The 13,786-nt window shown below is 37.9% G+C and overlaps 4 protein-coding genes and 4 pseudogenes across 8 annotated transcripts; 3 read left to right on the top strand and 5 right to left on the bottom strand.

Annotated features, from left to right (window-relative positions):
- Positions 1 to 117: 117 nt before the first annotated feature.
- T20D4.20 lies at positions 118 to 829 on the bottom strand (annotated as a pseudogene). The gene is made up of 3 exons: positions 677 to 829; positions 208 to 629; positions 118 to 156 (listed from the first exon to the last, which is right to left on the bottom strand). Coding segments are annotated over exons 1-3 (614 nt in total).
- A 581-nt stretch (positions 830 to 1,410) lies between these two features.
- T20D4.10 (T20D4.11-like domain-containing protein) lies at positions 1,411 to 2,222 on the bottom strand. Its single transcript, NM_071550.3, has 3 exons — positions 2,088 to 2,222; positions 1,621 to 2,031; positions 1,411 to 1,575 (listed from the first exon to the last, which is right to left on the bottom strand). Exons 1-3 carry the CDS (start codon positions 2,217 to 2,219, stop codon positions 1,513 to 1,515), a joined length of 606 nt encoding a protein of 201 aa, NP_503951.2. The 5' UTR covers positions 2,220 to 2,222; the 3' UTR covers positions 1,411 to 1,512.
- A 659-nt stretch (positions 2,223 to 2,881) lies between these two features.
- On the bottom strand, positions 2,882 to 3,784 carry T20D4.11 (T20D4.11-like domain-containing protein). Its single transcript, NM_071549.3, has 3 exons — positions 3,629 to 3,784; positions 3,181 to 3,582; positions 2,882 to 3,129 (listed from the first exon to the last, which is right to left on the bottom strand). The coding sequence occupies exons 1-3, from the start codon at positions 3,779 to 3,781 to the stop codon at positions 3,085 to 3,087; spliced, it is 600 nt and encodes a 199-aa protein (NP_503950.1). The 5' UTR covers positions 3,782 to 3,784; the 3' UTR covers positions 2,882 to 3,084.
- A 767-nt stretch (positions 3,785 to 4,551) lies between these two features.
- Positions 4,552 to 5,409, bottom strand: T20D4.12 (T20D4.11-like domain-containing protein). The gene is made up of 3 exons (NM_071548.4): positions 5,271 to 5,409; positions 4,809 to 5,219; positions 4,552 to 4,762 (listed from the first exon to the last, which is right to left on the bottom strand). The coding sequence occupies exons 1-3, from the start codon at positions 5,397 to 5,399 to the stop codon at positions 4,703 to 4,705; spliced, it is 600 nt and encodes a 199-aa protein (NP_503949.2). The 5' UTR covers positions 5,400 to 5,409; the 3' UTR covers positions 4,552 to 4,702.
- A 1,098-nt stretch (positions 5,410 to 6,507) lies between these two features.
- Positions 6,508 to 7,199, top strand: T20D4.17 (annotated as a pseudogene). Its single transcript has 3 exons — positions 6,508 to 6,630; positions 6,682 to 7,092; positions 7,140 to 7,199. Coding segments are annotated over exons 1-3 (594 nt in total).
- Positions 7,200 to 7,729: 530 nt separating this feature from the next.
- Positions 7,730 to 9,153, top strand: T20D4.15 (T20D4.11-like domain-containing protein). The gene is made up of 2 exons (NM_071545.4): positions 7,730 to 7,905; positions 8,466 to 9,153. Exons 1-2 carry the CDS (start codon positions 7,786 to 7,788, stop codon positions 8,886 to 8,888), a joined length of 543 nt encoding a protein of 180 aa, NP_503946.3. The 5' UTR covers positions 7,730 to 7,785; the 3' UTR covers positions 8,889 to 9,153.
- A 24-nt stretch (positions 9,154 to 9,177) lies between these two features.
- On the bottom strand, positions 9,178 to 10,363 carry T20D4.13 (annotated as a pseudogene). The gene is made up of 7 exons: positions 10,299 to 10,363; positions 10,021 to 10,145; positions 9,712 to 9,938; positions 9,537 to 9,662; positions 9,421 to 9,492; positions 9,274 to 9,370; positions 9,178 to 9,190 (listed from the first exon to the last, which is right to left on the bottom strand). Coding segments are annotated over exons 1-7 (725 nt in total).
- A 1,158-nt stretch (positions 10,364 to 11,521) lies between these two features.
- Positions 11,522 to 13,144, top strand: arrd-21 (annotated as a pseudogene). Its single transcript has 5 exons — positions 11,522 to 11,706; positions 11,794 to 11,899; positions 12,040 to 12,202; positions 12,247 to 12,965; positions 13,021 to 13,144. Coding segments are annotated over exons 1-5 (1,297 nt in total).
- Positions 13,145 to 13,786: the final 642 nt, after the last annotated feature.

Below are 13,786 nucleotides of genomic sequence, written 5' to 3'. Positions count from 1 at the left end.
TTGATATAAGTTCCGATTTTTTTGAACTGGTGGAATAGTTTTATTTCAGTAACTAATTCAAAATTAAAATAAAATTAAAGTATGACAGTTCTGAGGGTCGTGGCTTTTGTGTTGGTTTCAGTTGCAGTGTTTGAATTGGCTTGTAGCTTTCAACTTCTGAAATTAAACAAAAATAATTTTTTGGAACACTACAGCGCTGAAACTCACATTAAACAACTGCTGGGATTCCGGCTCTCCACACGTTTCGCTGACCAACTTCTTCACGCAATTTTCTTTTCCAACCATGTTTTTGCACAGTTCCCCCATTTCGTCTGTGGTTTCGTCCTCTCCACTTAATACCAAATCATAAAATGGTTTCCACTCTTTGAAACACTCGGGAACTGGTTTCAAGTTTCCCAACTTTGCAAGACAGGGATTGAAGTCTGTGGATAAGAAGTTCATGATCTCACAGGACTCCCTAACTTGTTTTCCTGTGGAGTTGTCTTGCTCTTTTTCACACTCAACAAGGTCAAGACATGTGTGGAAGTGCACGATTTTGTAAATATGGAAGTGCACGATTTTGTAAATTTCTCCAGGCTCTTCTGCTTCAAATCGACAAAGAACAATCTTGCACTGAATTCTCCTAATCGCTGTAAACAGATTATTCCAATGAGCTAGAAATTTCAAAAAATCTTACATAAAGGCAAGCCAACAACTTTTTTAAAGTGACTTCCGTGCAATTTGTTCCAGTTCCCGACTCGATAATACTTGTTTCATTGTTTGGAACCTGGTTTTCCGCAAATGCAAGAAGAAGTGCTCCAAGTATAGCAAGCTTGAACAAAAAGCTCATTTTCTGAAAATCATAAGGAATGGACAACTTGTTTCAAAACCGAAAAAAGTTAAATGATAAAAAAAAAGCGATGCGACCTATCCCAGAAAACATAGTTTTCTGACGGTGGTTTAACATTCTTTTTCCTGGACGCCAATTGTCAATGCTTTACAAACGGGGTCAAAATGTTTGGGGAAACATGACATGTGATGTGAAACAGTGGATTTGTCCACCGTACACAAGTCAGATAAAAATACGTTCAATTGCGAAAGTGCGGAAGAAGGGAGCCTGGTTCCGAGAAGTAGCAAGGGAAGCGATCATAAATTGAAAAGGCTGGTAGTGTCAGATAAAACAAGTTTAAATGCTGGCGAGGACTATTTCCATTTAACAACATTTCCGGAAAAAAAATTTGGTTCTCGAGATACGGTCGAATCAGTAACGTTGTCAAAAACGGGCTCACGAGATTTCGGCCGCTGTATTTTTTGTCATGAAATTTGTAAAAAACTCAAACAACCGAATACCAGTAGGCGCAATTATGAGCAATACTTCACCAGTTAAACTTTTCTCGATAACATTTATAGTTTTTAAGTTGTGCTCGTTTGGAAAATTTGTAAATTTATCAAAAATCAAAAATGGGATTTGTTTTTGGCCAGGAATTTTAGAAACTCTGAAATATTTAACGCAAAAAAAAACAAATAAATTATTTAATTGAATCTGCTGAAGTCACAAGTAGTGTCGACAAATCCTCCAGCGATGGTGATGAAATGCTAAAAATGAACGATATTTTAGCGAAATTATCTAGAAGCTTTTACCTTTCGGAAGGAGTCCCATTCTTGTTGGCCACATGTTTCTTTGACTTCCTTCATCATGCAGTCGTCTTTTCCGAAATATCTCTTACAAGTCTCACTTCTTGACTTGGCAACTTTTATTGGATCTGTTTCATCTTGGAGTTTGTCTGGCATTGGATCCCAGTCATCAAAACATTTTGATTTCTTCGCATTCAATTTGTCACTACAGGCGGCAAAATCATCGTGAACGTAGTCCATAGCTTTGCAATACTTTATAACAACCTTCATTTCTGGAATTTTCTCTCCATCTGTTCCCAAGCATTTGATTTTGTTGAAACAACTGATTACGTTATGGCAATCATCCTTGAATACTTTTAGCTCCTTTTTGTCATTCATGTCGAGGTTGTCAGTTTTTTTGATGAAATCGGACAGACCCTGAATTTGGAATTTATAATAAATTATTGAGTTGCTTGAAGATAAAGACTACTCACCATGATGCAAGAAAATGCCCTAAGTGATTCTCCATCAGTACAACCAGCGTCTTCTGCTCCAGTCGCAACTGCTTTATGGGCCACTCCCAAGAACACAGTGCCAATAATGGCAAGTTTGAGGAATCCTATCATTTTCTGAAACAAAATTTATATTGAAAGTTGATAAAAGTGAAAAAAGTAAGAATGAAGATTTCCAATACGGTGAGCTCTATTTAAACGATTTAAAAGATGATATTCTGCCAACTGTCGTTGTTCCTGGAATAGCTCAAAAAGAGTTTCTGATGCTTGTCAATCGCACACTTGTTCCACCAAAATGAAATTTGTACATTGAAACCTATCCCTTGATTCACCATAAACATGTTGATGCCGGAATTGTTTGACCCCAAGAAACCTCAAAATTACACTAAGAACAAAAGATAGCAAGTGCTTTCTTTTGCTTCCTTTTTCCAGAAATTGTCATCCGAATGAGATTGAACGGAAAAGACAGGCGTGCAATGTTAGAGACCATCCCAAAAATTAATTGTCAGAAACATTCAGTCACTGGTGCGGTGTAAAATATATTTGTTCATCAGAATGATGCAGTAAAGATCCAAAACAAGAATAATTTGCTTATTTTGCAATAGTTTATTGCTAACTCAGAGTAATTCAAATATTATGTTCCTGTTACAAGTGACTCTTTTTTAGGTGAAGACTAGAAATTTTACATTAAAAAATTAAAATTGGAAATTTCTGGTACACTCACTATAATTGCATTTTATTACAAGAAATACAGTTTCGTCAAAAAAGTCCTCAAAAACAACTTCAAAGTTTATTAGTGTAACATATAATTTTTACAAGTTTGAAGTAAATTTTCCTCTGAAAACAGTACTTTTTGAAACATAAATTTCAAGAGAAAAAATTCAAAATTATTCAAATGTAAACGTTAGTTGTTTAGCATGAAATAACTGTTGTTTAATTGTTTAGCAAAGAAAATGAAGGATTCAAATGTCCGCTAAATTTAGTCAGCGTCGCATTGTTTGAAAACGGATGTTTCTTCAAAACGCTGAAATTTTCAAAATTCAATTTCTCTGCTAACTACAAAGCTGAAGCTTACATCGACCAACTCTTGCGACATGGCTCCTCCACAAGTTCTGCCGACTAGATCCTTCATGCAATTGTCTTTTCCAAGCATATTTTTGCACAATTCCTCCATTTCCTCTGGGGTTGTGTCAGGTCCAACTTCATTCAAATCATAAAATGGTTTCCACTTCTTGAAGCACGTAGGTGCTGGATTCAATTTTTCCAATCTTCTAAGACAGGGAACGAAATTTTTGGATAAGTAGTTCATGACATCACAAGAGTCCTTGATTCTTTTGCCTCTTGAAAATTTGCCAGTTTCTTTACACTCGATAAGATCGAAACATGTAGCCATTGAAACGCACGATTTTCTAAATTTATCCAGAGTCCTCTGCTCTAAATCCAGAAAAAGTACTTTTTTCAAAAATCCTCCAAATTCCTGTAAAACAATTATTCACCTGGGCTAGTTATTTCTAAAAACTTACCCAAACGCAACCGGCCATTCTTTTAAAAGTGACTTCTGGGCAATCTCTAATTCTTCTTCTCTCCAACTCACTTGCTTCATTGTATCCATCATCCCCATAAGCGAGTGCAAGTAGGACTGATGCGAGCAGAGCAAGTTTGAAAAAACCCCTCATTTTCTGCAATTAAAAATAATTCAACAGTTTTTTTAAAAAACAGGGAAAATAGTGAAAAACTAATCGAAAAATGAGAGAACCTATCCCACTGCGAGAGAACATAGTTTTCTGACGGTGGTTCTTTTTCCCTGACGCCAACTGTTAAAGTTCCACAGGGTCAAAATGTTTGGGACAAATGACATGTGATGCAAAACTGTGGATATGTTAGCGTGTCAGATAAAAATAAGATCTATCGCGGAAGTGAGTAAGAAGGGATCCTGGTTCCAAACAGATCCGAGAGAAGCGATTAGAAATCGAAAAGACGTTAGAGCTCATCGGGGCTGTGCGGCATCCGAGATTTTCGGCAACCGGCAACCAGGTTTCAAGGTTTTGACGTTGGTCGAACATATATTTTTGTTGAAATTATATGTATATTTGAACCTTTTGAAAGAAAGTATGGTCGTTTTTTTTTAAATTTACTGTGAAATGTTAGCATTTTTCAGGCTCTCTGAATGCTTCTTTCTGATTGTGAGCTAAAAATGTTTGACATTGATATCGGCAATTGCCGAGGTTGCCGAGAAAAAAGAACTCGGCAACTGCCGAAGTTGCCGAACCCCAAAAATTTCGGCAATTGCCAAAGTTGCCGGACGCTGAAAACTTCGGCAACTTTTTAGCAACCGGCAATATGGTCGATTACAAATAAATTTCCACGAATTTTATTGTTTACATACGTTTTGAGTATTATATATTATAGCGTTGAAAATTGGCAAAATTACCACTTTTTCTGTAAATTTTTTTTAAAAGAACGTTCGAAAAGTTTTATTAGGATATTTGGCCATCTTGGGAGCATAATAGTGGTATTTTGCAGTAAAGACAAAAATGCAGGAGTAGCCGGTAAGAGAACTTCAGAAACATTTAATTAAAAAAAAGAACACATAAAATTTAATTCAATCTGCTGAAGTCACAAGTGTCGACAAATCCTCCTGCGATGTTAATGAAATGCTGAAAATGAACGATATTCTAGCGAAAATATCTAAAAGCATTTTACCACTCTGAAGGCGTCCCATTCTTGTTGTCCACATGTTGCCTTAATTTCCTTCATCATGCAGTCGTCTTTTCCAAAATATATCTTGCAAGCCTCACTTCTTAACTGCTCTTTTTTTATTGGATCTTTTTCGAAATGAACTTTGTTTGGAATTGGGTCCCAGTCATCAAAACATGTTGATTTCTTTGCATTCAATTTGTCACTACACTCGGCAAAATTATCGTGTACGTAGTCCAATGCTTTGCAATACTTTCCAACAACCCTAAGCTTCGGTATTTGATCTCCATTTTTGCCCAAACATTTGATTTTGTTGAAACAACTGAGTACGTTATGGCACTCCTCCTTCAATTCTTTTACCTCCTTTTTGTCATTCATGTCGAGTAGTTCAGTTTTGTTGATAAAAGGGGGAATACGCTAAATTTAAATATTTCGAATTAATAAGATACATAGATTAATACAACTCACCATGGCACAAAAAAGTGACCTAAGTGACTCTTCTTCAGTACACACAAGGATTTCTTCCTCCGCAAATGCTGCATTAGCCACTTCTAAAAACACAGTGCCAATGACAACAAGTTTGAGGAATCCTATCATTTTCTGAAACAAAATTTATATTGAAAGTTGATAAAAGTGAAAAAAGTAAGAATGAAGATTTCCAATACGGTGAGCTCTATTTAAACGATTTAAAAGATGATATTCTGCCAACTGTCGTAGTTCCTGGAATACCAAAGAGAAAAGTTTCCTGATGATTGTGGATCGCACATTTGTTCCACCAAAATGAAATTTGTACATTGAAACCTATCCCTTGATTCACCATAAACATGTTGATGCCGGAATTGTTTGACCCCGAGAAGTCTAAAAATTACACTAAGAACAGAAGATACAGCAAGTGCTTTCTTCTGCTTTATTTCTTTTTTCCAGCAATTGCCATCCCGAGGAAATTGAACAGCGAAGACAGGCGTGCGATGTTAGCGACTTTTTCCTAGTTGAACATCTAACTCGGTACAAGCTACACAAACTATTTTTTAAAAGTGTTATCCGATTCCAAATCAAATTCAAAGATCGCGACCCTACTAGGAATCTCATTCATTTTGTTTGCCTGATATGTTCTGTTCAGAACTTCCTGGTACTCTCACTGAATCGCACTTGCAAGTATTACTACGCAATTGGACTGCTTATTTCGCACGGTTTGTTTTTTCATATAACTGTTGGTGCTGCTGAGTTTGCAGTCACTTCCATTTTCCGTTTGCTCTACTACTTCTACCCATGATTGTTCAAGCCGATCAGAAAAGTTTGAAAGTTTGAGATCTGCATAGAGTTTGCCTATCTGCGATCTTTGATAGAAAAATGTGCACCAGGGAGGGATGTCTGTCTGCTACCTCCAGTAACACTCGTTTGGCCGACAATTGCTAAAAAATTACGAAAAAGAACTCACTATCATCCGTTCAGTGTAATCTCGGAGTTGATTCGGGTCACAAAGCTCCACCCTCTGCATGTTTATGGTACGAGTGAAAGAAGAGATTTTAATACAAACGTGTGAGCCCCTTAACTTGTCTTGAGCTTCTCGAAAATCCAAGACAGTTGCCACATTGTCTTTTCAATCGCTCATACCTCCAGTAGATCTCAGCCCAGTAGAAATCTTCACTTTTTTCCGTCTCCGTTCTTCAAATATTTCTTGATTTTTTTGTTTTTTTTTCAGAAAATGATAAGTTTTCTTCAATTTGCCGCCATTGGAACTATTATCTTAGGAGTGGCCCATGGAGCTCCTGCTGATCTCAAACCCAACTGCACTGGTGAAACACCCGATGAACTTTTTTGCCGCTTTGTAAGTGATTTTGATTCATTCACTTTATAAGTAACCTTGTTCGATGTTCAGCGCCTGACTGAGTTCACCGGAAAAATCGACAAGCTTAATATGAATAACAAAGATGAGCTGAACGAATTCAAGACGTCTTGCGATTCTCTGCAGAAATGCTTCGCCAATCTCACATGTTCTTTACAAAATGAGAAAGGAGAGTCAGCGCTGAAGACTGTGGAAAAGTATTGCGATGCTCTTGTGTACTTACACACGGATTTTGCCAAGTGTAGTGAGAAATTGAACGCGAAGAAATCTGAATGTTTCGATGACTGAGACCCGGTTCCAAATGGAATTCATTCAACACTGGACCAGAATAAAATTGATCAATTGAAAAAGGACACATGTAAGACATATTTTGGAAAGGATGACTGTCTCAAGAAGGAAATCATTGAAACTTGTAGCCAACAAGAATGGAATAAGTTCCGTGAGGTATACTATATAGATTTTTTAATTAAAAAATTTTTGGTAATTTTCAGCAATTTGTCAATCTTTCTTACATGCTTGTCAGTGAATGCGACTTTAGCAGACTCGGATAAATCATCGAGAACTTTGTTTAATAAATTGGCTTACTATTAGATTTTTTTCAGTTTTAAATTCTCATTACGAGTAAAATAAAGTGGTTTTTGTGTGTGTGCAAAAGGTAGTTATTTGAAGCGGCCGACACGTTCGAAGTCCCGCAGCTTGGCGTGAAATGAGTAGCCTGGCGTGTGCTCAACGTAGTGCGAAGAGGTAGTTGTTTGGAAGCGGCCGACACGTTCGCGGTTCCGCGCCGCAGGCCGGCGAAGGCGCCGTTGCGGCGACCTCGTGGGAGCCCTATTAATCAAAGCTATTAGGAGTTAAGTAGCATTTAAGAAAAAGCTTTCTATCAGTAGTTTTTAGTGTAATCTTGAGATATCTTGGGGTCGAAAAGTTCCGGCACAGACCAGTTGTTGGGATGAGTAAAACATGGGTTGCGTCTCAATCGACAGCTCAAACATTGAACTTCAGGGAAAAAATACGACAGTTGCCACAGTGTTCAATATCATCTTTTCAAACGTTTATAAACAGACATGCCCCGTGGAAATCTTCAGTCACTTTTTTCCCGTCTACCGAGATACTTTTTGACCGTTGCTTTAGAGAAGGATGAGTATCCTCCAACTTGCCGTCATTGGCACCATGCTGCTCGGATTAGTCCATGGATCTTCTGATGCTGGGAACGGCACTAAATGTAGTGATGGAGTGGTTGGCATTGTGTGTGGAAAGGTAAGTTTCTTTCCAATTATCAAACTAATACCTTTAAAAAAATTCGGAAAATTTCTTTTTTTATTTTTTAATATTTTTTAAATTTCTTTTATTTCTAGTCAAAAAAACATCGAAAACTCAGTTTTTTAGGAAGCCACGTTTAAAAAAGTAAAGTTTGAACTAGGGCTCCCAGCTGAGTGAGGCTCGAAATGCGGGCCTCACGCTGCTGTGCGTGTGCAATGAAGTGCTCAAGGTAGTTGTTTGGAAGCGGCCGACACGTTCGGGGTTCCGCAGCTTGGTGTGTGCGCAACGTAGTGCGAAGAGGTTGTTTGTTGTTCGGAAGCTGCCGACACGTTCGGGGTTCCGCGCCGTACTGTACATGCGGCTTGAGTGACGCTGTGAGGCCGGCACAGGCGCCGTTGCGGCGACCTCATGGGATCCCCAGTTTGAACTTACGATAGGGCTTGCTTTAGAATTCTTGAAAAAGAGCACAAATTCATAAATAATGTGCAGAAATATTTTGTAATCATATTCCTCGCCCAACCTACCTTACTCAACTTTTAATATTTGAATTCCTTAAGACTATGCACGATTTACCCTTGAAAATGAACGAACTCAACATGAATGACATAAATGAGATGAGGGAATTCAAGAAATATGTGGACAATGCGATCAACTGTATGACTGCTCTCACATGCCCGCCATACACCAAGGATGCGAAAAAACAGGGGATTGAGCTAACTGGAAAGTATCGCCAAACTCTTGTGTATTTTGCCGATGAGTTCCCCCAGTGTAGTGAAAAGTTGAATGCTAGAAAATCAAAGTGTTTCGACCACTGGGACCTCAATAAAATTCGCGCTACAGATGAGGAAAAGGAAAATCAGCACAAAAGAAGTGTGACTTGTGAGAAATATTTCGGAAAAGGTGACTGTTTGAAGAACGAAATTACGGAGGCGTGTGGCAAGAAAGAATGGAATAAGTTTCGTGAGGTAAATTTTACTTGAATACTTTGAAGAAATAAGATTTTTTTTTTGCAAATCACCAATCTTTCTCTCGGTTTCTACAGTACATGCGTATTCAAGAAGGAGTAAATAAAAGCAATTTCGAGTTTTAATAAATGTTTGCAAATAGTTTGTTGTTAATTTTGAGCTAATGTGATCTTTTGAAAATGTTGATGAATGCATAATACGCAAGAAGACGAAATATTATGTTTATTAGAGTAATTTGATTTATTGAGACAAGTTTTAAAAATAAAATATGAATTGCGAATTCAGATGGCTGGAGGTGTAGTAATACTAGTTGGACTCTGAAAATCAGAAATTTGTTGTTTTTTTAAATATCTTTTTTCGAAATTTTTTTTTCGTTTTTCAAAAAAAAGTTCAAACTCACTCCAGAAGGCTTTGACTGAAAATCCCCTCTCAAACTCTCCACATTCAGTGCACTTCTCATCGCGACCAAAAAGTTGTATATCCTTGAACAGTTTTATCTGAAATTTTCTGGTAATTCGTGTAGAAAGCAAGGCCAAAGTAAACTCACTCCTACAGTTAGAGTGTCAGATTGTGGGTTATCAAGAGTTAGAACACTGCCTACTGGAATGTCTTTACAAGTCTGAAAAATAGAAAATTGAACTGTTAATCTAATTGAGTTCAAACTTCAGAAGGTTGAAGACAAGCTTCTGCTTTTCCTCCTCCATTGGCAATATTGTTGATTGATACCATTCTAATTTCAAGTTTCTCCAATATCTTTCCAGCGGACTTCAAGTTGAATTTCCAGTAAATCTAGAATAAGAATATGGATGAACTTGTATTTGAAAAATTAAAAACGTACACTTCCTTCTTCATTTTTATCTTTCTTCTGTAAGTAGACAGCGTATTGTTTTTCAGAGTGCCGCTCAACGTTCTTGACAATAAATGGATTAATTCTTTATCCATCTTTATTTACGTGGGAGTACTTTCCGGATATTGGATCATACCGAAACTCTACGTATTTGTCCTGTGAGTCATTTTCCAATTGGATAGGCTCGTCCTGTGTTGCTAAAACCTCATGACTTGGTGCTGAAAATATCAAAACAATTAACAAGGAAAGAATTATGATGTAAATTAACATTGAAATTTTGCAAACCAAAATAAAGCTCACCTGCAAGATGGGAAGAAGTAGTAGTTTCCGACAAGGCAATGAGAATTGTTGCTGAAACTACAAGAGCTCCAATGAAAGCGGTAGTTATTTTTGCGATGCTCTTGCCAGGATGACTTGGTTGCGATCTGGAAATTATTTGAAAATAAACGAAAAAAGGGGACGGGAAAGCCGAATCGGCTCTCGAAAATTGAAAATGAATGATGACAACTATAGTATCCCGACATTAGCCCAATATTTCTCCACTCATAGCCCTACCTGCTTGTAAAACAAAAACTTACCTGATTGGTTCACCACCTAAAGACAGAGCAGAGTATTGTGCATTTGTGGGATTTTGAGAAGACATTGTCGCCTCGAAAAGTATGTAGAACGAATTTAGTTCTTCTTATAAGAACTTCTCATCGATCCAAGGTCAAGATGCAAACAACTAGTTCTCCGACAACAAGAAGTAGTGATATTTGATAGACATCTTGTGACAGTTACTTGAAACGACATACACAATTTTAACAGATCAAGAAGTATTTCAGTTTTTCGAACATTAATCTCCTATGCCCCAGCAGCACGAGATATATATGCTGGGTCTCAGCACGATATCAAAAGTCCTCGAAAAAATTCTCTGACTTTTCCAAATAACCAACCAACTCAGGACTCAGAAGAATGGATAGAAGTCACTCAAAAAACTTTCCCCAAATATTTGAACACTTTTGCACCTATTTGGCGGCCACATGAACAGTTTTGGTCGTAGAATGCGATCTTAGGTGTCTTTTCAACTCTACTAGAATTTGTTGTTCGTGTCCTTCAAAAATATCGTTCCGTGTTTCGGGAAACGGCAATCTAACGCCTTGTTGGAATCACAGATCATGGTTTTATTCGAGTCGAAACGCAATATTCAAGCATAAATTATTTTTTCGGCAGAAAATAAAAACTCTACCGACCTTACTTCACTTTCCACGCCAAATTGCCAATCGATAATACAGTTTCATTATAAAAAAAACTTTGCAATGCTTTTAAAGATTCCACTGACTATGAGTTAAAAAATACATTTATCTTTGAAAAATATAACACTGTTATTTTTGAATTAATCAATAATATTTCAGCCCTCTTTTCTTCTTTCTCACCAACTTTTCCAAACTGTGAAAAACCTATCCGTTTCTATTTCTCTCGTTGAATGGAAACCATGTTCTTTGACTTTCCGTCCGCTGTTCCCTTTTTTTCTCTGCGACTCAAAACTGGTCAGATAGACACGCAGAGTGTGAATGTCCTTGGTTTAACTTGGCACGGCGCCAACACATGTACGCAAACACCACAGTTTACGACAAAGTCTATTGCGCTTTTTTGCAAAATCTATTTCGACCTTTTCATGAATTCAAGCAAATACAGCAATACTTTACGAAAAGTTCTACGTAGTTTTCCAATATTGTTTTCATTTTTGGGTGCTCATAACCGATTTATTGGTTTAGTTTTCTAATTCATCGTTTTTCCAAATTTTTGTTTCAGCGCTCCCATGCCAGATACAGAGCTTCACGTGATATTCGATCAACCTGACGAAGTTTTCCACCCGGGAAAACCGATTTCCGGGCGAGTGGTGCTCTCAACGACAAAGGAAAAATACAAGGCGCGTGCAGTGAACATCAAGATTTTGGGATTGGCTCACACTAGCTGGACGGACACCGAGAGAGTTCGCAAAGTGTGAGAAATTTTGATATACAAAAATCATTACTTTTGATTGGCTAAAAAAGTTAAATTTTTCAAAGTTGTAAAATGATAATTTTCCAGTAATGCTGAGGGCAAAGAGGCCTATGAGACGAAAATAGTCAACTACTCTGCAAATGTGAACTACTTGGACTATTCCTTGCTTTTGTGGGCTTCATCAGATGGATCGGTAAGAGCTTTTGATACAATTTGAAAAATTCGATTTTAACTTGTTCAACATATTTTTACATTTCTGAAACTTTAAGTTACCCTAGTCAAAAATAAAGTTGTTCGATAGGAAAAATAGTTGTACCATATATAAAATTTCAGAACGAATTGGCAGCTGGAGAATATGCGTGGCCATTTTCTTATAATCTTCCTATCAATGTCCCACCGAGCTTCGAGGGAAAATATGGGTATTTGAGATATTCAGTGACAGCTGAAGTTGATCGGCCCTGGCGTATGGATAAGGATAAGAAGCGATGCATCACTGGTATGATCTACAGCAATCTCAATACTTTCATGTTTTTTTTTCAGTTTCTCCATTGATCGATCTGAATGTCATTCCTCACGCACTCACCCAGATCAATGACCAAGCAAGTGAGAATCTTGGCTGCTGTTGCTTCACAAAGGGATATCTCGAGCTTCGTGTGAACATCCCAAAAACCGGTTTCGTTCCCGGTGAAACTGTCCCCATGAATATCCACATACTCAATCACTCCTCCGTGCCCGTTACCAAAGTCAAGGCAAAAATCATCCAGCAGTGCAAGTTCATCGCATACCGAAACGGTACAACAGTCACTTATGGTGGAGGTTACGAGACTAGTGTGTCCGGAATGCTGCAGGAAACACAACACGACACTAAGACCGTTGTCAAGCAGGGTCTGGAAATGAAAGTGGCTCCCCGGAATGAGTGGAGACCAGCACAACTTGTGGGGGTAACGTCGATTGTGAAATGTCTATCTTGATTGAAACGGTTCCCATCAGCAAGTATCTTCCACCAGCCTACTACCCACAGGATCCAAATCTTCCGCCGAGCCAACCAACGCCAATTGGAGGAGGAGTTGTTCCAGCGGGAGTTGCTCCAGGTGGAGTCGCTCCACCACCCGGATATGGATTCTTACCAATGACTGATGGTGCAGAGAATGGAGCCGGAAATGCACCATATCCAGTTGGTCTGCCTAATCCAGCTGATGTGGTCGTTCCATATCCAAGCGGAGATGAGCCTAAGGATGGTACTGTAGTAGTCCCATCTGGTGAGTAACTCAGAAACATTGTATGTATTGTTCTTTATTATTGAAAAGTTTTCAGCTCCGCTACTATCCTACGAAGAATCAATGTATGGAACAGAAGGAACAGAGCTCAATACTGATGAAAATGCACAACCATTTGCTCCAAAATACCCAGTATTCAACGATTTGCCAGTGTATAACCCAACAGCACCACCGCCAGAGTGAAATATTCTTATATGAGTCCGTTTGTTTCTTCTTCTTCGTCACATAATGTTCAAAATATTGATTTTTAAAGGATTTTTCTATATACTTTGTATTATTTATCCCCCGGTAGTAAGTTTTTCTTGTTTTTTTATGCATAAATTATTAAACTATGCACACATTACATAGTTTGTTAAGTTTGTCAATTGCGAACGATTGAATAAAATCATTGTAATAATAAATAATTTTGTGATTTTAATAAAAGTATATGTTTGACATACAGTTCTGTAGTGGGAAACTCTTATATAAAAAATTTTCCAAAAGAAGGAAGTATCGTTGAAAGTGCTTCGAGCTTTTTAATTGAACTGCGGGAATGCGATTCTTGGAACAAAATAACCCACTCGGTCTCCTGCATCTGTTTCTTTTTTCGTTCTTTTTTCTATATTTTCTGACGTCCCTTTTCGCATTCTCTGTTTCTCAGCGTGCTCTTTCCACCAATTTATCATATACCAAGTGCTCGTGCACCCTCCTCGGCTGCACCAAAAGAGAAGAAGCCCAAAAAGAGAAGATGCCAAAATTTGTCCCCACTCTGTGGGGCTCAACACAGATATTTTAGATGCTTTTTGACGATTCTCTGATCAAAT

Source organism: Caenorhabditis elegans, chromosome V (assembly GCF_000002985.6).
Source record: "Caenorhabditis elegans chromosome V".
Taxonomy (NCBI): domain Eukaryota; kingdom Metazoa; phylum Nematoda; class Chromadorea; order Rhabditida; family Rhabditidae; genus Caenorhabditis; species Caenorhabditis elegans.
This window is presented reverse-complemented; position numbering and strand designations above follow the sequence as displayed.

Bases quoted from the DNA above. Each gene is read 5' to 3' on its own strand.
- T20D4.10 (NM_071550.3), bottom strand. From the start codon at position 2,219: ATGATAGGATTCCTCAAACTTGCCATTATTGGCACTGTGTTCTTGGGA. The intron at 2,032-2,087 runs GTGAGTAGTCTT...TTCCAAATTCAG, and splicing joins GGGCATTTTCTTGCATCATG to GGTCTGTCCGATTTCATCAA. The intron at 1,576-1,620 runs GTAAAAGCTTCT...GTTCATTTTTAG, and splicing joins AATGGGACTCCTTCCGAAAG to CATTTCATCACCATCGCTGG.
- T20D4.11 (NM_071549.3), bottom strand. From the start codon at position 3,781: ATGAGGGGTTTTTTCAAACTTGCTCTGCTCGCATCAGTCCTACTTGCA. The intron at 3,583-3,628 runs GTAAGTTTTTAG...ATTGTTTTACAG, and splicing joins GAATGGCCGGTTGCGTTTGG to GAATTTGGAGGATTTTTGAA. The intron at 3,130-3,180 runs GTAAGCTTCAGC...TGAAAATTTCAG, and splicing joins TGTCGCAAGAGTTGGTCGAT to CGTTTTGAAGAAACATCCGT.
- T20D4.12 (NM_071548.4), bottom strand. From the start codon at position 5,399: ATGATAGGATTCCTCAAACTTGTTGTCATTGGCACTGTGTTTTTAGAA. The intron at 5,220-5,270 runs GTGAGTTGTATT...ATTTAAATTTAG, and splicing joins GGTCACTTTTTTGTGCCATG to CGTATTCCCCCTTTTATCAA. The intron at 4,763-4,808 runs GTAAAATGCTTT...GTTCATTTTCAG, and splicing joins AATGGGACGCCTTCAGAGTG to CATTTCATTAACATCGCAGG.
- T20D4.15 (NM_071545.4), top strand. From the start codon at position 7,786: ATGAGTATCCTCCAACTTGCCGTCATTGGCACCATGCTGCTCGGATTA. The intron at 7,906-8,465 runs GTAAGTTTCTTT...GAATTCCTTAAG, and splicing joins TTGGCATTGTGTGTGGAAAG to ACTATGCACGATTTACCCTT.